Genomic DNA, 24,503 nt, shown 5'->3' with positions numbered 1-24,503 from the left:
GTATATATATATATACACACGTATATCTATATACATATATATATATATATAAATGTATGCTTATATATATATATTTATTGTCTTAAATTGGATAACCGGCTCTTGCCCAGGGTGCTTTCATGCTTGGGGACACAGTCATCGAAACATTGAACTAACATGAGCATTAACAGTGACAATGTACGATGTCATGTAAAAAGGGTAGACACACACACATGTTTGGACTAATGATGCTTCTCTGTTTGCCTGCTGAACCAGGGGGGCGTTCTCCTATGTGAAACGGGTGACGCTAAAAACAGAGAAGACGGATTTGGCTGCTAAATTCATCTCTGCCCGGGGAAAGAGGAAAGCAGCGGCCCTCAGGGAGATGGATCTGCTGGCTCAGCTGGACAATGACCAGATTCTTTATTTCCACGATGCTTTTGAGAAGAAGAATGTGGTGGTGCTCATCACAGAGCTGTATCCTTTCACTTGGACTTTAGCTTTTTTTGTTTCCCCAAGCTCTTTTAGAAAGAAAAATGTTGATATTTCTAGACAGAAAGGAAACAAAACAAATGTATTCTGCAGCTGCCTTGGGCACACATGATGTAGCTACTCTTCTCTGACTCATTGCTGCTGGGAGGAATTAGCAATAGATAGCAGGCGTGGGAGTTCTGCTCATTTGTAATCCATCTCTCCTGCACCCACCACTCGAATCATAAAGTCGACTCCCGGTTCAGGTTTTTTTCCCCTCAGCTTTTTGTGAAGATGTCACGAAGAAATGTTGGACAGGATGGTGAAGAAAACAACGGTCGCAGAGAAGCTGGTGCGTTTTGCTCTGCTTGATGCTCTGCAGCCACGTGACGTAACTTTAAAGTTAATCGTTTTTTTTTATAATCTCTCAACATGCAGATCCGCAGCTTGGTTCAACAGATTCTGGAAGGGCTTCGGTATCTTCACCAAAAAAACATAGCTCACCTCGACCTAAAGGTATCGGTGCATCCCTACGATGATCATCGTTTATTAATCAGGGGTAGCTACTCATATCACTTACACTTATGTCCCCTTTAGCCGGAAAACATTTTAATGGCAAGTCCAGGAAGTGACCAAATCCGCATTTGTGACTTTGGGAACGCCATGAAATTGGAAACTTCAGAGGAGTATTACTGCAAATACGGAACGCCGGAGTATGTTGCTCCAGAGGTTGTTAACCAAACTCCAATTTCCACGGCAACAGACATATGGTAAGCCTCCCGCCTCCAAGACTTGATAAGCGACTCTTAATTCCACTGGAAGCCATAGATTAGCATGTCGTAATCCACTTCCTGCTCTCCACAGGCCTGTTGGAGTCATCACTTATCTCTGGTAGGCTGCAGAGATTTCAGTCAAATATTTAGTCCTGGAATGCATCAAACTGAAAAATAAATGAACCCTAATATGTTTGTGTTCCAGTCTAACTGGAGTGTCTCCGTTTGCTGGTGAGAATGACAGAGCCACTGCGCTGAACATCAGGAACTACAACGTGGCATTCGAGGAGGCCATGTTTTCAGACCTGTGCAGGGAGGCCAAGGGTTTCGTCATCAAGCTGCTGGTGGTGGACAGGCTGTGAGCGTCTGTTAATCGATTCTGAACCTCTACAGAGAGTGAAAAACTGTATTGTAAAATAAAAAATACAAGTTGTCTGCAAAGTTGCTAGTGGCAGCATCATGCTGCGGGATGCCTTATATAGCAGGGAGTGCGTTAGCTATAGCTAAACATAGAACAATCAAGAAAGAAAGAAACAGTAAGAGGTTTAAAAAGAAACAGAAACTAATATAGGTGCAAAACCAGTGCATATACATTAAGGCAAAGCAAATATAAAAGTACTGCAAATATAAATTAGCTTTAAAAAGAAAAAAATAGGCTAACACACAAGTTCAAATGGAATATCTTGCAAAGAAAGCGAAAACTTGCTTCAAACACATAAATCATTCTGACAACCAAAATGTTGTTGTAGAAAAGATTCATGGAATGAGTTTGTAAATAGGCACACAAAATGAAACTTTTAACAAACGTTTTAAATAAAAAATGTTTTGTGGAGTAACTGCTGTTTTTTTTTTAGATTTTTAGAATGTTTTTTTTCTCTTTATTTACAGGATTTACATTGAGCTTGAAGTATGGAGTCATAAAGAAATAGTTGTTGCTGAAGTCTTAGCTTAGAGATTTTTTCATGCTTTTCAAATGCTGTTTGAAAAGGTTGCAATTTTTAAAACTTCATATAAACATTTTTTTTATCTGAAAATAAAGAGAGAGAAAACTAAAATACAAGAAGAATAAAATTTAAATACAATTTTTATCTCAGAAAACAGCAGATACCCCCCAAAAAAACTACATTTGATATAAAAGTTTGTCAATTTTATAAATGTTATCTTAAAAAAAAAATATAAATCTGACAAAACAGCTAGGCTACTCTCCAAACCGTTTTTAAAATGATCATTATTTAAGTTTTTTTTATTTTAATTTCTGGATTACATTTTTATTATTTCAATTCAAAACGCATATACTTAACTTGAACCAATAATTGTGCAAAAGACACTCCATAAAAGAACTGCAAGTAGAAAAAAGACCACAAGTCAGGATGGCAACAGCATATGGTTTCACACATCACCTATGTGCTAATAGTGGGTTTTGTGTTTGCAGTTTACTGCTTAGTAATTTCTTTGCTTGCAGCAAATCATTTTTAAAAGGTTTCTGAGTGCCTGTGTGTTAATTTTGGTGTGTTTTCAGCCTCATCTTGTACTTGAAGTAGTTTTGTATTTATTTTTGCTTAAATTCAGTATAAGTAAGAACAGCCCAGTCAAAGTCCAAACCAAAATCATATGGAGAATTTGTTTATAAATGGAAAAAGCTCTACTTTTTTTTTAATGAATCATATTCAATTTACAAAGAGAGGAGAAAAAATGTCAGACTACGTGTATAAAGCTGATAGGTCCCAGAAGTATGTCTCTATAATCAGCTGACTGCCACACTTTTAAGATTTCTTTATATTAGGATACCTGAAACTATAATTATTTTTTATTGGTAATAGCATTCTTTGTTTTGACTGATCAACCCAGAGTTGCTAATATAAACATGGTAAAATGTGGAAAAGTTGAAGGAAGTCTAAATACTTTTGCACTGCTTTATATTTAATCTTCCCTCTCCCAGGAGACCAAATGCCAAAGAGTGCCTTCGTCATCCTTGGTTCAAGGTGAGCCACTGTTTAAAAGTAAAACAATGCCTCTTCTTTTGAAGATTTATTTATACTTTAACTGAAGTCAATGACCTAAAACTCTAACCCTGTGTTTTGCCTTATAGGCACCTACAAATAAGAGCATCAGCACGGCTATGCTGAAGCAGGTTATCGCTAGAAGGCGGTGGCAGGTAAGACGAACGGGAGGTTGTTCAGCAGGCATAGAGTTTGTTATTCAGTGTTGTGAGATTAAAGAGACACTGATATCCCTTTTTTGGTAAAAAATAAAATAAAATATGGACCTTTTCTGAACAAAACAAGGAATTAAGTAAGATTTGCCTGGACATTCACAGTGCCTCCAGCATAGGGTTGCCACCTCCTTGAAAAAAAAAAAAAAGAAAAAAGGGACACCTCATGTGCATGCCAGCTGACTCGATTGCCTCCTCCTGGCGTGGTGATTTTTTTTTTTAGTCCCCTTTGTGTCTGAAATGATTTTTTAACAATTTGACTCAAATCTGCATTAAATTAGATACATATTTGTGAGTGACATGAACACATGGAAAACAAATTATTATCTAGTAATTCACTTTAATACAAAAACAAACTCTGCTGAATAAAATAGGTATCTTAAACATAAGTCTGTCCTGCTGAACTTCAAACTGTAAAAATGAATATAAAACTATTAATAAACATTGCACATTCTTGGTGCAACAGCAAACTTAAAAGCAATGACTGTAGGCTATAGTTGTAAAACAGAAAAAAAAAAATAATTAGCTCAATGCCACATTATGTGGGGATAGCCTACTTTTTCCCATTGTATTTACTCTGAGCTCTTGCAGCAGTGAGGAGTTGTTTTTTCTTTGAGTGCTGCAGAGTAATACTGAGTAAAGCAGCGTCAGCATTTAAATTACCCCCTTTGTCCCCTATACTGTTCTGTTGTCTCCCGCTATCTTCTCCGTGAGCAACACTTGGCTCGACCAATGGGATGAGGGTATTCTGGATCGTTACATATATGTTGTCAGCTCATTGGTCATAAAGCAGGACAGGGTCCGGGAACAAGTTTACCGTAAGTTTTGTATCTAAAGCGCCATTGTGCTTCATTTTCTATTTTTTACTGTCACAGTAATACGGGACAAAGTGCGTTCCTTTTCCACTAAATACGTGACGGGTACCTCTATTTCTAAATACGGAACGATTCCGTTTTTAAAGGGACGGTTGGCAACCCTATTCCAGAAAGCAACTCAGAATTCTGCCAAAAAGGCACAAGTGTAGCAAATAATCAAACAAGCAGTTTCATTTAAGACACACATGCAAACTACCCCCACATTCGTTTTTTGAACATTTTGTGTGACAATGAGACTCTTATCTCTGTGATTTCTTGCTTCTAATACTCCTATAGATTCTCTCCTACTTGTCTGTGAAGCTAACGTTAGTTTAGCTCATGCAACGTTAAAAATGTAACATAAAAATTGCACCATGCATGTGATAAACTGGGGGCCTCATATTATTCATATTTTTACTTTCATTTTTGTATTTGTTTCAACCCCTCGTTGCTGTTGGAGCTGATATTAACAAACCTTTTATAGTAAAACATCATAAGAAATTACCCCAGGTCTTTTGTGTTTATTATTTCAGCGTTCCCTTATCAACTATAAATCAAAGATGGTGATGAGGTCAATCCCAGAGCTCCTGAATGACTCCTCCAGCCACCTTTCAATAGCCATTGCCCGTCATTTGAAAGAAGGCTCCCCGCCTCCTTCTTCTTCTTCAGATTCGGACGCAGACGTCGATGAGCTGCCATTTATTCCGATGCCCTTGTCCATGGTCTTCTCTGGGTCCAGGGTCTCTCTGAATGAGATCCCAGGAGATGAAGATGCCAGATTCCCAATAGCTGATGTCAGTAGTAAAAGAAAAGAAGAAATTGTGGGTATAGACAGCTCTACAGCAGAGGGGAATAAAACCATGTTATATGAGGCTGAAACTGAAAAGAGAGTTGGAAAGGCTAAAGGAGAAGACCTTAAGAAAGGATCAAGTACAGAGTCGAATGAAATACAGACAAAAGCCAGGAGGGGTACCATGAGAAGAGGCAGCTCTGCAGATTCAGCTCTTCTTCTTCACATTGACCCAGAAGAACAAAATGCAAATGAGAACACAGAGGGAGGTAAGAAGGGCCTAAAAAAGGCTGTTTCTATGGAACTGCCCAATCGCAGCTCAAGCCCTGGGGCCAAAATATTAAGTCAGGAAGATTATGCTTTAAAACTAGAGCTAATGAGGCAACGGCTGCTCAGGGGAGGAAGCGTTGATAAAAAAATGAGTGGCCTACGAGGGCCATTGTTCGAAACTCTTGGCATTGATGAAGAAAGGCAGACAGGGTCTCTTGAGAGAAGTTTAAGAAGATCCAGGGAAGGGCCATCAACCCTTACCAAAGCAGCCTCATGTGAAAGTTCCGGAGAAGACACGCCAAAGACTAAGTTTTTTCGTAAAAGTGTCTCCTTTTCACAGGGGGATTCAGAGCCTATGCCCTTGCACCGTAGGTTTGGAGCCCCCTTGGAGATACCTTCTACTTCCTCTTCTTCCATTGCTAGCACAGAAGGAAAGAAACTTCAGGAAGCAATATCAATGTCTGCACTCACTGAACAAGCTACAATGGAGTCTACATCAACCTCGCCAGGAGAAAATGCCTGCTTTGATCTCCCAGCTGCAGACAATATAGATCAACTGCAAAATAATCACAATTTGAAAGAACATTTGGATGCAGAGGTAGAAAAAGAGAGGACCAAAGCAGAATCTGAAACACAATCTGCCTCTGTTATATCCCCTAAAAATGTTATGGAAGTGGAAGGGACAGAAGGTAGCATGACTGTAGAGACTAGAGTTGCTGTACCATATCAACTGGCCCAATCAAAATCCCTTACTGTTTCACACAAACCAAACGACTTGAACCCCTTAGATATATCTCCATTACCTGAGCATCCAGCTGTGTTTGCCAAAGTGGCAAAGGGGGATGGACATCCTGGTTCTCTTCCCTCATCTTCAAACCCCGATCTTACCATCATCCCTCGCCAACCTGTTCTAAGAACGGACATTAAAGACATTGATTCAGAAGAGGTCTTTGAGGCAAAGTTCAAGAAACGCGAGTCATCCCTGACCCGGGGACTCCGTAAACTGACCAGAAACAGATCTGATGAGAAATCCCCAGTGTTGAGCCGCAAGACAGTTGAAGGGGGAGAGGATATTTACAGGCCGGGACCCAGAGGTGCACCTCTTGCAGTAGTTTCCTCGGGACTTCAGGAGAAATCCAAGTCTGTCCAAGATTTAAGAGAGGCTGATAGGGACACAGGCTTTGGTCTGATGGGGAGGTTTTCATTAAGAGGAAGGAGGTCTACTTCTATTGAGAAAAAAGAGGAAAAGCGACCAAATATACAGGAAAGTGCTGCAAACAAGAGGGTTTCATGGGCTATTGGTCGCAGTAAGTCTCTAGATACAAAGGATCTGAACGCTGCTGGAGAGAGGAGACCGTCTCAGGAGAGAGAACCCAGAACAGTTGACGAGTCATCGGTTTCTGCCATGAGGCGAAAGTTTGAGTCCAAAGTAGCAGGGATCTCTGCAAAAATTCGAAGTCAGTCAGAGGAGAGAAAAGCAAAAGAGGCAAAGGGGAGTCAAAAGGACCTTGTTCAAAAGGGTATCAACAAGGTCTCTGAATCTCCTGTTCTAGCAATACGTCACAAGTTTGAGAACAAAGTGGCGGAAATATCCTCCAAAATCCGTAGTCAGTCAGAAGAGAGAAAAGTAGACGGAGAGGGTAGGAGCACACCCCTGCTTGCTCGACATCGTCATTCGCACTCTGAAGGCCGTGGACTCAAAGGAATGGGCATCCCTGAAAATCAGTTGGCAAAGCAAACTGGCACTGCTACATCCAAGGAATCAATTGACTCCACCTCTAGTATCCAGTCAGATAAAGCCTCAGAAAATGAGAGACGATCACGGTGGGACAGGTGGGGCTTGACCAGAAGCAAGAGAGAGAAAACTCCCTCCCAGACTGACTTACCATCATCTGCACCCAAAGAGGAAGGTCTGACAAAAAGCCAGCAGTTCATCCGCTCTGCTTCTGATTTTGCTCCGGTGTTCCACATTAAACTAAAGGACCACGTCCTATTGGAGGGGGAAGATGTGACTCTGAGTTGCCTTCCAGCTGCCAGTCCACACCCAGAAATCACATGGATGAAGGGTAACTTCAAATACCCAATTTTTACAACTAATATTTAATCAAACACTGAGGCTGATTTCTTTTCTGTTTTTACCCTGCGTTCCAGACCGGAAGCCATTGGAGGTGACTGACAGCAGGACCAAATGCATCTCCCACCCTGACGGCAGGCAACTCCTTACAATTCAGAAGTGTGGCCACAAAGATGCTGGGGTGTACGAATGTGTTGCGACCAACCCAATCGCTACTATCACAACTTCTTGCACAGTTTCTGTAGCTTGTAAGTGGTTCCCGTTTTCCCAAAGCTACTTAAATACTTGCAACTTACCCCCCTACAATGTTTAGATGTTTATTTACACTTCAAAGCCATACAGTAATTTTCCTAATGAAACATTTTACATTATTGAATTTTAATTGCGGAGAGATTTGTCCGAATGCTATTGCAGCTGTAAGGAATATAAATGAAAGCAGATTGACTTTATGCTAGGCTAACCTAATAATATATTTAGCACCCACTGAACTGATGATGATTGATATTAGCTGCAGGGGCTCATGCCCAAACAGCAACCGGTATGATGAGTGTGGCTCTCGAGGACTGCTCTGAAAAGACAAAAATAGCATAGTGGTAGCTAGAAAATACCTAACTGAACAAAATACAGGGGTTTAACCTAAATACATCAAATTGAGTCCATTGCCTCCTGCAAGGAGGTTATGTTTTCTTTGCTGTTGGTTTGTCTGTCTGTTTCAAAATACTTAAAAAGGGTATGGATGGATTTTGCCGAAATTTTCTGAGAGGGCTTGTATTGAGACTGGCAACAAATTATTAAAATTTGGTGGTGATCTGAATCACCATCTGGATCCAGAAATGTTTTAAAGATTCTGTGAATATAGGGATTAGCAATATCACAATGAGCTAGAGATCTGCGCTGTCTGAATGCATTTCTAGTTTAGCATGGGGCATGCGATGTACCCATCTGGTGCTAAAGAGCGATGAAGAATCCCACACTCCTGTGTGTGACATTACATATTAGCCCTTAATGTATAAGCCATTAGATTTTTATTATGGAGAAGTTTACACATTTGCTACATTTGTGGGACATTTGATTACCATTATCTATGTGCGATTTTATCACGTAGTGATGTATGGTAGGCAAGGCTAAAGGCTGTCCTGATACTGGCAGTCTGGACTTCCTTTCCAGCCATGATATTCTTCTTACTGTTGATCAAGGGGAAGGTGAAGGAATAAGAGATAGGAACTCTGATTTGCTGTATTTCGATCAAGTCAGTGTTGCCGTTTAACTACCTTCAGCATCTATTGTTGAACAGACTGGTTGTGACCTAAAAACACATCTATATTTCCTTTATTTTCTTTCTGGGAGTTGCATTAATGTTTAGGTGTACTTGCCATAGGAGAACTGAGCTGTCTGTGCATTAGAGTATGCTGTACTTACATTTGTGTTTGTCAGGAAGGCTGAATGTCTGAAACCTTTATGCTATAGTTAGTTGGTCCAGAAAATGTCCGTTTGGTTCATTTAGACATTGTCGTAATGGGCGTTTCAACCTGATAATGATCCTTTAAAGAAGAATATGTCCTTTATTGGGAGCCCAAACTTACAAAGTAAACAATGGAGAGAGACATGTAAGGAAGCTAGCCGTAGTCAGTGAGCTTTGTCTGACATTTCGCTAGCAATTTGCCGGGCCAAAGGGCGACAAAGCTACACTCACTTTATTGAGTCATCAAATAGGAGAAGTGAAGCTTTTCTCCACTGCTTTAGGCTGAACACACATTGTACGATGTTATTTGCATGCCACTACAGCTAAAACTGTACGAAGAAAATCGTGAGGTTGTGGTAAATCGGCTCATAGACGCTCGTGGCTCTGCTTCAACAGCAGGATTTGCCCACGAACACCTCACGAGGGCTGACTGAATTTCAGTCAAGTTAGATTTTCTCCCAACCTCGATTCCTGATCGAGAGGTGGTTGTAAAGGGCTGATCACCCCTCGTTACACCCTGTATACTACACGACGCAGGACGCACAATGAGGCTGAAACTCTGCCCGATATAAAAAAATCTCAAATGACTAGAAAATCGGCCAAAAAAAGGGCAAAACATTGTAAAGTGTGAGTGAGCTGGATCACAGCCGCTTCCAATGGTACTTCCATCTGACCTGGACCTGTTCTGGGATAGAATCCCTGGAATAAAAGAGGTGAGATAATGAGGCAGTCAGATCAGACCCAGAGACCAGACAGAAAGACGCACCAGAGCTCGGAAGAGCTCTACCTGCATGTTTGCATCAATAAAAACAGGTCTTTTGCACTGCTTTGCTCTTGAACAAACCTCTACATCAGGGATCACTCGCACTCACCATTCGTGTTGCAGTGTGAAATCCCTTTTATGAGCATGGACCAGTGGTTCTCTAAAGACCTTGGAGTCTACATGGTTCATTATGTCCTGCATCAGTAAAAGTCGTTAATACTTCCAACCATTCGCTGCCTTTTGGGGAGGCATGTATTTCTCTGATCTGCTGTAGTTTATTTTAATTTGCATTGCATAATATATAAAAGATTTAACTTGCGTTCTGGCCTAAAGGAATGCAGAGCTTCTTACTGCATCAGTCGAGGTTAGAGAACTGTTAAATCCCTGAAACATAATTAATGCAGTGCCTTTGATGGGTACACTAGTACCAGCATAATATATTAAGGACCACTAAGAAATAAAACAAACAAAAGGAACTATTAGATATTTTGGTTTGTTTGTTTTTTTGAGTAAAGTTAAGTGTCAAAGAAGCATCAGATTATGACCTACAAGCAATATTAAACAGAAATGATAAATGTAAACAGCACATTAGGGAATTAAATAAATGTTTGATACAAGAAAGTAACAGCAAAGGAATTCTAAATGCGTTTTTTTCTGAACTCTTTCTCAAAAAATGTTTTTCTTGTGTTCGAATAAAAAAAAAATTACACAGCCCCCCTAAATCCCTCCATAGATTTCTATGATTTTCATTTTTTTTTTCAATTATTTGTGTGTATATATATATATATATATATATATATATATATATATATATATATATATTATTATTATTATTATTTTGTTTTTGTTTTTTTCAAATGTAATTATTTCAAAAAAGTTGAATTCAGCCCAGTGAAAATGCATATTCCCTCTTTACTCCACAGGGAAGTCCTTCACCTTGAAGTGAAGAGAAGGTTTTCTGTAAAATACATTTTGAAATGAATGTTATTTGTAAAACTCCATCTGAAGACGGGAAATACAGTGAAAATATAAAATTGAGGGGGGAAAAAAACAAATGAAGAAAATAATTCTTAAACATCTGAGAAAATAAAAACATTTGTTTTTGTTTTTTTTTTATTTTAATGTTAAATTAATTATGATCTTTACTTGCTACAATAATGGAACAAAATTCACTCCATACTTTTCAGATAAATACTAGCCTTATATGTCTTTTCTTTTCCATCGATTCCCCGACCCATTCACTCCAGCTGTTCCAAAACGACCTGGGACACCTGAAGTAGCTCAGACCTACAACAACACAGCTCTGGTTCTGTGGAAACCATCAGACACCAAATCCCCGTGCACCTACTCCCTGGAAAGGAAAACCGAAGGTGAGTGTCTCATCTCTCTGTTTTTTTAATTAACTCCCATCGTGCGTAACTGTCAGGCAGAGGAAACAACAATGGATCCTTCCAAACCCGGTTAGTGGTTGACAGACTCTGAAGTTAAAGGATGCTGTTGGGAGATAAAGCCTCCCACTCCATAAAGACAGTCTTAATGACATCCAGTGAGTCAGCTTTCAAGTGGGTAATGGTTCGCCAGAGCTTTCTGTCATTACACTGAATCATCAGCAGCTCCTCATGTGCTGGATACAAAGATGGTGACGCAGACATGCAGGGTTTCTAGGTAGAACAAACAGGTCTGGAAGTTAGTTTAAGGTGTTCATTAAATTCCCATTTTCTAAAGTTAACATTCTTCCTTTATTCCTTCCTTTATTCTGTGCTTCATCTTTCCTCTTTTGTTTTTAACTTCTTCGTTTTTTGTGAATCTTCCCTTTATTCTCCCTATTTTCTCCTTCCTTTTCCTGGTTGCTCTAACTTTATTTATTATAATCCTTCCAGACATTACCTTCTTTATTTCATACTTATGAATTTTGTTTTGTTTTTCCTTAACAATGTATCGACTTGATTTTGTTACTTCCCTATTTGTGTCCTTGTTCACTTCTTCCCGTGTGTTTCCTTCGTTGGTTGTTACCTTTCTTCCTTCCTTGGTTTGTTACATACTTCCTTCCTTGGATCCAGCCTTCCTTTATTCCTTGGTTCCCTTCTTTGTTCATTGGTTCCTTTATTTGTTCCTTGGATCTGTCCTTTGTTCCTTGGATCCTCCCTTCATTCAGTGTTTCCTTCGTTCCTCGTTTCCTTCCTTTGTTCCATAGGGTCTTCCTTCCTTCCTTTGTTCATTCCTTCCTTCGTTCCTATGTTTGTTCTATCCTTCCTTCATTCCTTGGATCCTTCCTTCATTTCTTGGTTCCATTCTTTGTTCCTTGGATCCTTCCTTCATTCTGTGTTTCATTCGTGCCTTGTTTCCTTCCTTTGTTACATGGGGCCTTGCTTCCTTCCTTTGTTCCTGCCTTCCTTGGATCCTTCCTTCGTTCCTTGTTTCCTTCCTTTGTTCCATGGGGCCTTCCTTCCTTCCTTTGTTCCTTCCTTCCTTCGTTCCTTGGATCCTTCCTTCATTCCTTGTTTCCTTCCTTCCTTCACAATTTTTTAGCAGCTTTTGTATTTTGTATTTGAAATGAGTAAAAGACCTGAATTCTCTTAAAAATGTGAATTTTTAAAAGTAATGTTGATTTTTTTTAAAACATTTAAATAAAGTAACAAAGTCAGCTTTCATTTCAAACTGATTTGTTCACTTGGTCTGCTGAGGAATTCAGACTCCGGCAGCATTGATTTGAATATCATGCCAATGCTCCCACCTAGCGGTCATGATAGTAACTACAAGACATTTTATTCTTTTTTTGTTGCTTGTGTTTTTCAGTTTAATTGTTGTGTAAGTTTTAACACTTGATTGCTGCTGTAAAATGTTTGCATTTCTTCTATGATCTTGTCCTTTAGGCGAGTCCAGCTGGGTTACTGTGGCCACTGGAATAGCAGATTGTTACTACAATGCCACCGACCTGCCACCAGGGGGCACAATTAAGTTCAGAGTCTCCTGTGTCAACAAGGCAGGACAAGGACCTCACAGCAACTGCTCCTCTCCAGTCTGCCTGGACTCACTAGGTGGGTTAAAGTGTGAATCTATAGGATCAGGAGAGAGGACTTCTTTTTAGAATTTAGCCAACAGAAAGAAAATCAAAAGTTGACTAAGGAATTGCAGGGAGAGGAGTATGGAATAAGTTTTGTACTATTATTGTTGCAAAGGACATATTTTGGAAATGGAAATATAAAAACAAAAAGTTTTTAAAAACATTTTATTCAAAGAAATATTTTTTGTTGTCATTTTTTTAGCATTTATTTAAATTTCTTCTTTGTTTTTTTAATATTTTATATTTTCACTTTTTTTTTCAATGTGTTTTACAAATGTGATTTTTTTTATCCATTTTCGTTTCAAGTTCCCTTGAATCCTTTTAAATAACCTTTTACAGACCAGATTTTCTAAAAGTCCAATACAAATGCTCCCTCTTGATGGGCACTTGGACCTGAAAAGAAAAATAATAATAATTTATGAACAACCAATAGAAATGCTTCTTCACTTTTAATGCCAGAGGAAAGCCAGAATGCAAAGCTCTGCCAGAAAATAAAAAATGTTATATGAAAAATTTTAATTTAAATTAAAAAGAATTTTCAATAATACCATTTGAAAAATACAAAACAACAAATTCAGGGGAAGAAAATCTAAGAAAACAGCATAGATACTCTCAAAATCTTTTGTTGATTAACATATTCATCAAAGTTTTATTTCAGGATCGCGTTTTTTTCATTTCGGTTTACATCTGATTTTTTTAATCATTTTACAACACAAGTTCTTTGCTTGCAACAAATTCACTACAGTAAATTACAGTAAAGAAAAAAATAGGATTTGAGAAAACAGAAATAAAAAAACTTTAAAGGGAAATATAGCTAAAACCTTTATTGTTATTTATGAAAAAGAAGCAAAGATTTTATCCAAGAAAATTACCTTAAATAGAATGGCCTGCTTTGAATTAGCTGTTAACACCAAAGTGATTAAATGGTTTATGAAATCCAATGAAGAGGCTTTTATGTAAGAAGAAAAAGAGATAAATAAAAAGTCATGCTGGGTTGAACTGACATTTGATCAAAATTGTGTCCTTATTTCATTTGTTGTCTTAATTTTTTAATTTTTTAATTTTTATCATCAAAAAATTCTTCTTATGCTACATTTTTATCTTCGGAAACTTGAGATGTTGGTTAAAATAGAAAATAAAAAAGGTGGAAACAGGCAAATGACGATAATATACAAAATAAAACTGACTGCAGCCATTTAAATCGTACTACCATGATCTGCCAACAGGGGGCAGATATGTGGCAAAAAATGAAACTACCAAAGAAGAAGAAAAATGCGTTCAAGCATCCTCAATTTTTTACAGAAGGAATGTTTTGATCATTAAATCCCGTCAACGTTTCCAGGCTGACGATGAATGTTTTGTTTCTGTTAAGCAGGTGGAGGAGTTTCGCCGCCTGTCGCTGTAGTAAAAACCGTCTCTACTCCACCTGAGCCAGAGCCAAAATGCCCTCTGCTCAAACCCGACCCAGATCTCAGAACCGCCTCTACTCCTCTGACCTCTGACCCTCCATCTATGAGCACAGCTCCAGAGGAGAAACAGAGCAGCTCTCTGCCGCCCCCTATGGTCAAGCCTTCTCCCTCCTTTGTGGCGCTAAAGCCTCAGAGTCCAGTAAATGTGGTGACCCCTATGACCCAGTCCTCACCCCCCCTTGTAGCCCCACCTCCCTCCGCTACCAAGCCTTCAGTGTCGTCGGTGCCCACATACGTCCCCGCCACTGCCGCCACTGCTCGCGTGGCTCCCACCCCCGTGTCCTTTTCCCCACAAGTTCTCCAAACCTCTAGCCTGAGCCCCATAGCGGACGGGGCACCGTCTGGACGCGCCACGCCGTCTACTGCCCTGCGACAGGGAGTTCCACAGAAACCCTACACCTTCCTGGAGGAGAAGGCCAGGTGAGATACTCTGTTTAAGTCAAGCAAAGAAAGTTAAGACGCCTTATTTATTATTTTTTCCTTTATTCAGAGGTCGCTTTGGGGTGATCCGGGAGTGTAGAGAGAACGCCACGGGGAAAATCTACATGGCCAAAATCATCCCCTACAGCAAGGAGAGCAAGCAGGCAGTGCTGAAGGAATACGAGATCCTCAAGTCGCTTCACAACGAGAAGATCATGGCTCTCCACGAGGCCTACGTCACACCGCGCTACCTCGTGCTGGTGGCAGAGTACTGCACGGGCAGAGAGCTGCTGAACAGCCTCGCCGACAGGTAGGAAAGGAAACGACATGCTTAGGGAGAGAGCTAGTCCACAGCCATCTCGTAAGGACAATGTAGTATGTATGGCAGGCCCTTTGGTGGCACTGTTGCATAGAAATGCACTGAAACTGGTGTTTTGGAAGGTGTAAAGGGACTCTTGTTGAGTTCCAATTCAGCGGCTACGTCCTCTGAAGGCCAGATTCGTCGCCCGATTACGTCATAGTGTGGCGCCGAGGTCTGTTCGGATTGCAAGACTTCTCATTATGCGGTCACCAAATGCAGCCTTCTTTTTGCCCGTTTTGAAGTAGGGGTCCGGTGTGTCCTACGCAACCTTGGGTATCCCATGATTCATTGCAGGCCGGCTGCTAGGTGCTCAGAGGAAAAGGTTAATTGCGCCGAACAGTGGTGACTATTGTATGTGAATAGTTCCATCTTAAATAAATGAAAATAGTTGTTTTTAATGGTTATTGAGTCAAATATGTGGCAGATAATGTTTGTTTTACTAAAAGAGTTTATCTCTCCCTTTGCAAATGGATTTTGCTGCCATGTAAGCACAGATTCCAATATATCTGCAGTGTGGGGACTATAAATATGATATTCGCCACAATGGTACTGCTGCTCCTCCAAAATGTTATTAGCACCAAGAACAGTAAAAGAAGTTCGGTATCCATTCTTCGCCTGCTTTTTGTGTCAACTGTAACTGTTGCTACACAACAGAGCATACGGGCGGTTAAAGCTGGAGAAGGCTGGGCCTGTTTGAATCCATAGCTAAACCCTTCCGGCCTCGTTATTTTCCCGGACCTCAAAAGAGCCGGTCCAGGTAGACTGGGCCCTTCACAGCAAAAAACGCTCTAGAAATAAGTAAGAATTTCTTAAATTGAGTGCATTTATCCTTACTTTAAGTAGGTAAATGAGATAGTTTGCCAATGGAATGAGTATTTTTACTCTTAAAATAAGACAGTTAGATAATATGCACTTGAAATAGGACAATGCAATTGTGTTTTCTTATTTTAAATCTAAATTGTCTTGTTCCATTGGCAAAATGTCTCTTTATCTCCTCAATTCAAGAACAAATGCACTTATTTAAAGAAAAAATTACTTATCTAGATTTCGATTTTTTCCAATGTTGGAAGATGCAGCCTCTGAAATCGAACACAAAGCGAACGTTAATGGGCTTCCAAAAACGTATGGAGAGAATTTTGTTCCGTTATTGGTTTAAACAAAACACTTTTCATTACCTGAAACTTGAAAAAAAATGCAATGCATTTAGTAAAACTTTTATTTTTGTTTTCATATTCATTTTTTTTTATTCTATATTCAAATTTCTTTTCTAATTTCTACTAAATCTTGTCTCTGTGTGGATAGATTCTAAGGCGTCTTTTCCAATGCTCCTTTATCCTAAAGGTTTCGTTACTCCGAGGACGATGTGGTTGGCTACCTGGTTCAGATTCTTCAGGCTGTGGAGTATCTCCACAATCACAGAGTCCTCCATCTAGACCTGAAGCCGGAGAACATCTTAGTGACCAACCTGAACGTCGTTAAGATAGTAGACTTTGGAAGTGCTCAGAGTTTCAACCCTCTCAAGCTAGAACCCCAGATCACAGCAGCAGGAACGCTGGACTACATGGGTGAGGACACGTTTCCGATGATTTCTCTTCAAAAGAGAGCAGAAAAAAATATTGGAATTTTTACATGTATTTCTTTACTTTTTCTAATAAGCTCCTGAGATGGTAAAGGGGGAAGTCGTCGGTCCTCCTGCTGATATTTGGACTGTCGGAGTCGTGACCTACATCATGTAAGCTCCGTGCTAGTTTACTAATAGCACAGTTAAAATTTTAAAACAGAAAGTCACTCAAGATTCTTGACCTGTAAAAGCCTTACATTTAATTCAATGTATTGAAATGTGATCAATTCACACCAAATGACATCTTTAGGAATTTTAAAAAAGATAATTCAACCAGATCATACAGTCAGACTGGAGAATCAGTTGATTGCATCCATGCATTAAATAGTTTGATGTATGTATAAGCAGTAGACATTCACTGGTATTGTACAGCAATCCCTCACACTGACCATGCATGCACAGACAGAGAGGAAAAACTCCCTTCTGATAACCAGGCTCAGTGTGAGCGGCCTTCTACTGAGGCCGACTGCAGATTCGAGGAGACAGAAGCAGACATACAAAAAAGAACATAGAAGCACTGATCTGTAAATACTTTCTATGTTTCTAGAAAAGTTAACAGAAAACTAGTTCCAGGGGTTGCTCTGTCTGGGAAAGAAACAGTTAAGCTGAGGCGGGTAATCAGGTTAGAGTATGAAAGAGAGCTAATTAGTAAGGCTGAGGCAATAATTTAAGGAGAAACAGGACTAAACACTGATGAACATCTTTAACATGACATTGTTAACAGTAGTAGTAGGAGTAGTAGCCACTTTTAAGACAAAAAAACAGAGAAAACAAAGTTAAAGAAAAAAGAAGAAATTATGCAAAAATAGAAGAACAATGTAGAAGAGAGGAAAAGGGCTCCTTATGTCCTCCAGCAGTCTAAGCCTATAGCAGCTCAACTATGGAGATAGCTCAGGTTAAATTGAGCCACTCTAACAATAAGCTTTATTATAAAGGTGTAGGCTGCCTCACAGAGTAAAGCTGTTTACCAGCTGTTTCCAGATACAAATTACAAGACGAGAGGAATGTTTTTGATCCTAAGATTTGAAAACAGATAAAAGTAGAAAGTAAAAAAAAAAAAACTTTTAGAGGTAATTCGAAAAGTTTGAACACACTGTAAACAATACATATAGTCAATGGAAGTTTCTTTTATCATATATAAATTTCTCACCTTCAGTATTGGTTTAATAAGTTTTTTCTTTTATAATCATGACATTTATTTTAATGTATTTTAGTCTTTAAAATACCAGAACTGGCTCATAGTCGTAATTTCTAAACATTGAATAAAACTTGAGATTGATAAATAAATTAGTACTTGAATAGCCTTTGTACTAAATACTTTATTTTTACTTGAGTCATTTCTTGGATTAAATTTACTATATAAGAAAAGTGTAAGTGTTACATTATCCACTTCCAGAAAATGAAAACCCTGCCTGGTTTCCTTCATCCTGTTCATTTAAACGGGGGATTAGCCTCCTGTCTGTGTTGTGGAGCTGGAAATGCTAATGATTGGAGCTAATCTCCTTACAGGTTTTTTTTCTTTTTGCACCTTGATTATCTGAGTCCAATTTATAAGTAGTTTACCCACCTCTGATCTTAAATATTTTTTTTTAGAATGTCTATGAATTTTTTATGAAGGAATTTGTTTGATTTCCCAAAAAATCATCTTGTTTCCTGAGAGTCTCAACCATCCATCCTGCTTGTTATTTATTTTTTTTAATACAACAGTAATTTGGTAACCAATTTTGTCTTTTTTTAGACATTTAAAGTAAACTTGATCTCTTTTAGCGTATGTGATGCCACCCTTGCCCCCCCTTCTAGCTCCGCCCCTGGAGCTTGAAAGTCCATCCCCGTTGTAAAGTGTTTCAAGCTTCTCCCACTTAAAGTCCACAGATGCTCTGCTGTTAGATCTAACTTTGTTTGTTCCTCTTTCCCCTCAGGCTTAGCGGCCGACTTCCCTTCGAAGATAAGGACCCGCGACAGGTTGAGTCTAAAATCCTACTGGCCAAGTTCGACCCAACTAAACTCTACCCAAATGTTTCCCAAAGTGCCTCAGTTTTTCTCAAGAAGATGTTGAGCAGTTATCCATGGTGACCTCTTCTTTATCAAATAAAATGTGATATAAATAAGATATTTGACTCAAAATGGTATAATCTTCCCTATTTGCTGTGCTTTGGTAGGGCTCGCCCAACCACACGTGACTGCTTCACACAGGCCTGGCTGCAAGACTCCTATCTGATGAAGCTCAGGAGGCAGACGCTGACTTTCACCTCCAATCGACTCAAGGAGTTCCTGGTGGAGCAGCAGAGTCGTCGCACGGAGAACGCCACCAAGCACAAAGTGCTGCTGCGGACCTACCAGGGCTCTCCACGCAGCCCTCAGTCGGGCACCACAGCACACGCATCCAACCCGCAGTAAACGGGAGCTGAAAGCTCTAGAGGTGGATCTGCCCCAAAGAGAACCTGCCATGTTTACAAACTGTCACTGAAAAGCAGCACGGGTTGACAGGTGGTGGCCAAGTGTTCTGGAACAATTCAAGACTCAAAGTATGGAGTGAATTTTTGTCCATTATTGTTGCAAGCAAAGAAAGCGTTTTGCACATGGATATTTGAAGGGAAAAAACCCAGAAAAAATTAAAAGGTTGAGAGTAAATTTGCTGTTTTTTCAGGCTTTTTTTTATTATTATTATTTATATATGGGTTTTTTTCATGTTTGCACAGATTTTATATTTTATAATTTAATTTTTCCCAAAAACTAACTTTTTTTTGACAGATTATATATTTTTGTCTGTTTTTTCTTCATATTTCTGTTTTATAGATCACATTCTCTACCTCTGGGGGCATGCCTTCTGTTGGTCTACCTAGACCGAGCTTTTGTATTAGGCTTGAAGTGAAGAGAATGTGATCCATAAAAATGGTATTTAAAAAGAATAACATTTGTCAAACTCAATCTAAATAAACAGAAAAAAATTAATATCTGTGAAAATATATCCATAAAAAACAGATTTTTTTTAATATAAAATTTAATAACATATAAAATCTGAAAAAACATTTTTTGAAAAATATATACTTTTTAAATTAAATCTGAGAAAGCAGCAAATTTACTATTAAAACCTTTATTATAATTATTATTATTATTTTTAAGTTTCCTTTCTGGATTGCCTTTTTTTTAAAATTTAATTTACAAAATATGTTTTTTGAGCAAAAATAGTGGAACAAAATTCCCTCCATACAGCTGCAGTTTCATCCTCAAGTGAAGAGCACTCAGAGTTGATTCAATTGACAAACTGCTCATAAACTGTATTTCAAAGGACAGGACTTTTGCATATCCTCTCAGTGACTTGGTGATTCTGACATTGCACAGTGTTATTTTTTGCCTTATATATTCTGTATGATTTTCCAACCTGATGATGCTCTTTTTGGTGGTTTTTACTCTGCAGTTCAGTATAAAAAAGCATCATGTTAATGTACCACGATTAAAGCTGCTAACTTATTTTGCATTTAGTCTCATTTTAAAACACCAAAAATATACATTTTCCCCCTTTTCTTAAATGTTTACTTTTTTAATGTTAATTTATTTGCATGTGAGTGATTTTTTTGTTTTGTTTAGTTTTTTGAGTCACCTTTTAAATGATCAGTAAGGCAAAAAAAGAAAATAAATTGAAGTGAAAAAGATGTTCTTGGTTAATGTCGAGTGTAAAGGGCAATAGTTTTAGGGGGTTTTATCGCCTCTTAACCCTGATCTGGCTGTGAAGTAGAGTTTTTCCTGTGAAGTGTCAATGTTCCGCTTAATTGCCGTGGATTGTCTTTGTTACGGTTCGGTTTGTCTGGTCGCTTCAGTCACGGTCGTCCAAGTCAGTGCCTCGGATAAAACTTCAGAAATGTTTGATCTTAAATGTGTGATGTCTTCTGCAGCTGGTTACAGTATCTGGATAGTACAACTCATTCATTCATACAATTAGGCCAATATCCATGGAGTCTTTGTAACATTTGAATGTCTTGTGAATCGCTCTATAAGTCTTTTTGTATGACTTTGGATGGTTACAGATTTGTAAATGTACCCATTTGCGGTGTTTATATGTGGACAAAGATTGACATGTTTTTATGAGCTAGTATGTAGTAAAATATTCATACATTTGGAAATATTGACTGTTTTTTTTTAAGTTTAAGTTTACATTTTTGGTTGTTGGGATGATGGAACCCCATAAAGTAAGAGTCTAGAGTCTCTACGGTACACTATGACCCCAAATCGCGGGTCCCTAAGATGTTTTTCAGGATCATGATGATGTGATCCCTCAAGTATACGGAGGGCCAAAATATATAATAAAATCTAAAAATGGAAATGTACCATAATATAAATAAGCTTTTCATAAAATGAATAGATGCAACATAATACAATGTTTATTTAAAACAAAATATGCTGCTGTAGTGTAGCCAACTGAATGAAATAACTGAAACTAAATTAAATAGGGAAATGTCCTATTAAATTATTAAAAGTTCATTCAAATTTAAAATTTAAATGTCATATTACTATCTATTAAACAACTAAAAATAAATGGAAAGTGAATTTAACACCTGAAAGTATCAAAAATTTAAATTAGATTAATATATTTAAATGTCCCTTTTGATAGTTAAAAAAAAAAACAAATGAGATCAATAAAATAATTAAAAAATACATTCAAAATTAGCTCCATGGGTGGCTCTCTTTAGGACAGACACAGTTAAGCAGATTAGCTCTGAGATTTTCATGAAAAAGGAACTACCGGTAACTAAGAAATTCTGAAGAGTGGGAGGGCAGAGATATAAGGAAGCAGAGTGATGAAAAAGGGTCCCTATGTCCTCCAGCAGTCTAAGCCTATAGCAGCATAACTATAGAGATAGCTCACTACTATAACTACTCTATAAGTTTTATCAAACAGGAAAGTTTTAAGCCTCGTCTTAAAAGTAGACAGGGTGTCCACTTTTTTTTTAGATCTACCTCACATTTTACTTTTAGAAATTCTAGGATGCATGTATTTGTCTAGTTTTGAATATAAATTGAAATAACTATTATGCATTTTCAAGGGAATGTGTCTTATTAAATATTACATATTAAATATTGGGATAATGAAGTTCAGCATTTCATGATTTAATTGTATATTTGATTATCTAATCCATTAAATCCTGTCCAACAGGACTTGTTTAATTATTTAAGAGGATATTTTCTTGATAATTTTTATATTTATCTAGTACGGTTTGGGATTTCACATTCCTTTGGGGTCTCGTCCGTGTGATTCTAAAAATCAACTCATGACCTCCAATTTGGTGTCTCTTGACCCATGTGGAAACTAAATAAACCATTGGGTATAAAATGGTTGGTTTAGCATTGATAAATAAGGCCCCACAGTCAATGCTCTATACTTTGTAATTTTAGAAGTTTTTATTGTTTTGAAGGAGCTAAAAAATGGTTTTTAAGATGTTTTTTTATTTTTTTATTCAGAATCAGTCACGATCAGAATCGGTAAATAATCAAAAATTATCGTAATCGGTCAGCCTGAAACCTGCAATGGGTGCACCATTAAAAAGTATACTTAAAATATATTCATCTTTTAACACAGTGGTCTGATTTTATTTTTCAAAGTACACTCACAATCCATTTAGCTAACACAAATAGTTAATCAGCTCAACAAACTTGGCAACCACTCTGTCCAGTTAGTGATCCATATATGAAAAACCACTCCAATCTGAACATGTAGGTAGGGTTTGATGTAGACAAAATTACCAAAAAAGAAGTAGTAGTATATTGTTCCTGTCTTGTGGCAACAGCCAAGCTAAACAATTCTTTCATTTTAGTTCTCCATACCATTAAGCTTATTTGAAACTGATTTATTATGCATGATTAAAAAAATTGTTTTGAATGAGCTAGTTAATCCAACAAACTGTGTAATGGTAGATTGTAATATTGACCAACATTTTAAAGAAATGGAATTGTTACCTTTCTGGATACAGAATAGGAAACTTCATTAAATAAAGGAGGGAAAAACACTGAAATAATCTTTGTGTACCTAATAAAGTAGCCATTTTATGGGTCATGGGTTCCCAAAGTGGTGGTCAGTAGATGACTTTCACATTTATTGTAATGTGATGTCACAATGTGATACCCGGTGGTATATGAAGAGCCAAAAATATATCTTAAAAATATAAATGTGAAATACGTAGGTTTGACATTTTAATTAATTCTTATATGTAGTGATTCAAATAATAGTTACTTTACAATTAAAATATAAAATGTTTAAATTATTGAATAAAATGACCCTAGTTTGTAATTGTGGGAAATAACTGAGAGAAATAAGATAAGACCTTATTTTCCATCACTTTTCCTGAGATAGAGATTTGACTTTGACATCTAGGAATAGTTTTATATAAATTAATAAATACATAAATATATATATAATTTAATAATTATAATGTCTAACACACAAAAAACATTTCAATGAAGGACAATATTAATAAATGAAGGGTGAATAAAACCACTATACTATATAATACATCTTAATTATTTATAAAGAAACATAAAAACATTTACTTTACAATAATTGTTCAAACTTTTTGTGATTAAACATTGAAAAGATATTCATATTTATTTTGTTATGAACTGTTATGTCTTTAATAATAAAAAAAAAGCATAACTGTACAACTTTTTCATGACGCTCCCTTATGTAGGCAGTTTCAAGGAAGCCCAAACTGGGCGTTTCTTTGCTGCTGCCACTTCAAAGAGACAAAAAAAGTTTGAAGTAACACTTTTAATGCTGTTTCTCCCAGCCGATGGTTGCATTTGGAGCATACGACGAGCCCAGGCTTCAGGGACAGTAAATAAGTTCACTTTCTTAGCGTAACTTTTATACTATCGCTCAGTTTTTGACGTCACATTTAGATGGCAGCCGATTGCTCTGCACTCTCCAATAAATGCTCAAAATTTTCCTGTTTATGGAGTTAAAAGCAGTATGTCGCACTAAAAAAAAGAACACCGTGTAACTTTTGGACCAACTTTGAGCCGTTCACTTTAAGGGACCGTCGCTAAATGTGTCGCCGCGGCTAGGCGGAGTGTCAGTGACAGCCGTTCCCTCTTCCTGCGCCACTTTAAGTGAAAGGGGGGCGCCTTGAAACCTCCATGTTTGTATCTTGAAATTGCGAACGGAGTTGAGCTCCATGTTGAATCAAAGTTGCCAACTCTTTTAAACAAATGTTTGGTAACTTTGTAACTTCTTATGTCAGCGGATTAGCGAGCGGAGTTCATGGAGGCGCTTTAGGAGACTGCTTTGCCACTTTTCCGGCGCCTTTCAGTTTTCTTCTCGTACATGTTCGCTTCATGCAGCAGCAGCAGCGGAACAATCCCTAAGTTTAGCGCGTGAGGTCCGGACCTGGACGTGATGGACAATCCGTCCTCAATAATCACCCAAGTGAGCCGGGATGAGGAGGGAAGTAAAACTGCATCGGAGAGGGGTGAGTGTCTTCATTTTTGTCCTCTGCTGTCATGTCAGGAAAAGTTTTCTCTCTTTTTTTTTTTTTTTTTCTCTGCTGCAGCTGCTCAGAGTTCAACGTCCAAAACTCTGCGCGCCGACGCGCTAATCTGCTTACAGCACATTATAGGCGGCTAATTTCCCCATGAAAGTAATCCGTAAACAAATGACTGCAGTGGAAGTGTGAATATTTCTGCTTGTGTGTACAGAGATAATTGTTGCGGCCCTTTTGGCCTGCGATAGAAGTGGCGGAAGTGACGTCACACCGCCCGATTACACTCATCAACCCAACGTGTCACTTTTTTTAAATTGAGAAATTAAACACTCACTGTAAAATTGAGAAAAAAACTATCAAATAATAATAGTAAAAATTATATATATATATATATATATATATATATATATATATATATATATATATATATATATATATATATATATAT

The 24,503-nt window shown here is 38.0% G+C and overlaps 2 protein-coding genes across 9 annotated transcripts in view; both read left to right on the top strand.

Annotated features, from left to right (window-relative positions):
* speg (SPEG complex locus) overlaps window positions 1–19,559 on the top strand; it is an 87,994-nt gene extending 68,435 nt beyond the window's left edge. For 7 of the 8 annotated variants that reach the window (XM_015373970.1, XM_015373975.1, XM_015373977.1 and 4 more), the window contains 18 exons: window positions 256–456; window positions 745–802; window positions 889–966; window positions 1,048–1,220; window positions 1,315–1,341; window positions 1,429–1,581; window positions 3,163–3,205; window positions 3,313–3,378; window positions 4,823–7,415; window positions 7,501–7,671; window positions 10,896–11,018; window positions 12,522–12,686; window positions 14,085–14,601; window positions 14,672–14,911; window positions 16,304–16,527; window positions 16,619–16,694; window positions 18,503–18,652; window positions 18,743–19,559. In XM_015373970.1, the coding sequence (XP_015229456.1) occupies window positions 256–456; window positions 745–802; window positions 889–966; window positions 1,048–1,220; window positions 1,315–1,341; window positions 1,429–1,581; window positions 3,163–3,205; window positions 3,313–3,378; window positions 4,823–7,415; window positions 7,501–7,671; window positions 10,896–11,018; window positions 12,522–12,686; window positions 14,085–14,601; window positions 14,672–14,911; window positions 16,304–16,527; window positions 16,619–16,694; window positions 18,503–18,652; window positions 18,743–18,980 (5,296 nt within the window). In that variant the 3' untranslated portion in view covers window positions 18,981–19,559. The remainder of the gene's footprint in view (window positions 1–255; window positions 457–744; window positions 803–888; window positions 967–1,047; window positions 1,221–1,314; window positions 1,342–1,428; window positions 1,582–3,162; window positions 3,206–3,312; window positions 3,379–4,822; window positions 7,416–7,500; window positions 7,672–10,895; window positions 11,019–12,521; window positions 12,687–14,084; window positions 14,602–14,671; window positions 14,912–16,303; window positions 16,528–16,618; window positions 16,695–18,502; window positions 18,653–18,742) is intronic. The other variant, XM_015373971.1, reaches the window with a different exon arrangement.
* A 3,780-nt stretch (window positions 19,560–23,339) lies between these two features.
* The window catches only part of LOC107084240 (carboxy-terminal domain RNA polymerase II polypeptide A small phosphatase 1-like), a 26,825-nt gene continuing 25,661 nt past the window's right edge, over window positions 23,340–24,503 (top strand). The window contains exon 1 of the mRNA XM_015373983.1: window positions 23,340–24,043. Coding sequence (XP_015229469.1) covers window positions 23,971–24,043 — 73 coding nt within the window. The 5' untranslated portion in view covers window positions 23,340–23,970. The remainder of the gene's footprint in view (window positions 24,044–24,503) is intronic.

This window comes from Cyprinodon variegatus, unplaced genomic scaffold (genome assembly GCF_000732505.1).
Source record: "Cyprinodon variegatus isolate N-32 unplaced genomic scaffold, C_variegatus-1.0 Scaffold95, whole genome shotgun sequence".
NCBI classification, from domain to species: domain Eukaryota; kingdom Metazoa; phylum Chordata; class Actinopteri; order Cyprinodontiformes; family Cyprinodontidae; genus Cyprinodon; species Cyprinodon variegatus.
Note: the sequence above shows the minus strand (reverse complement) of the source record. Positions and strands in the feature narration are given on the sequence as shown.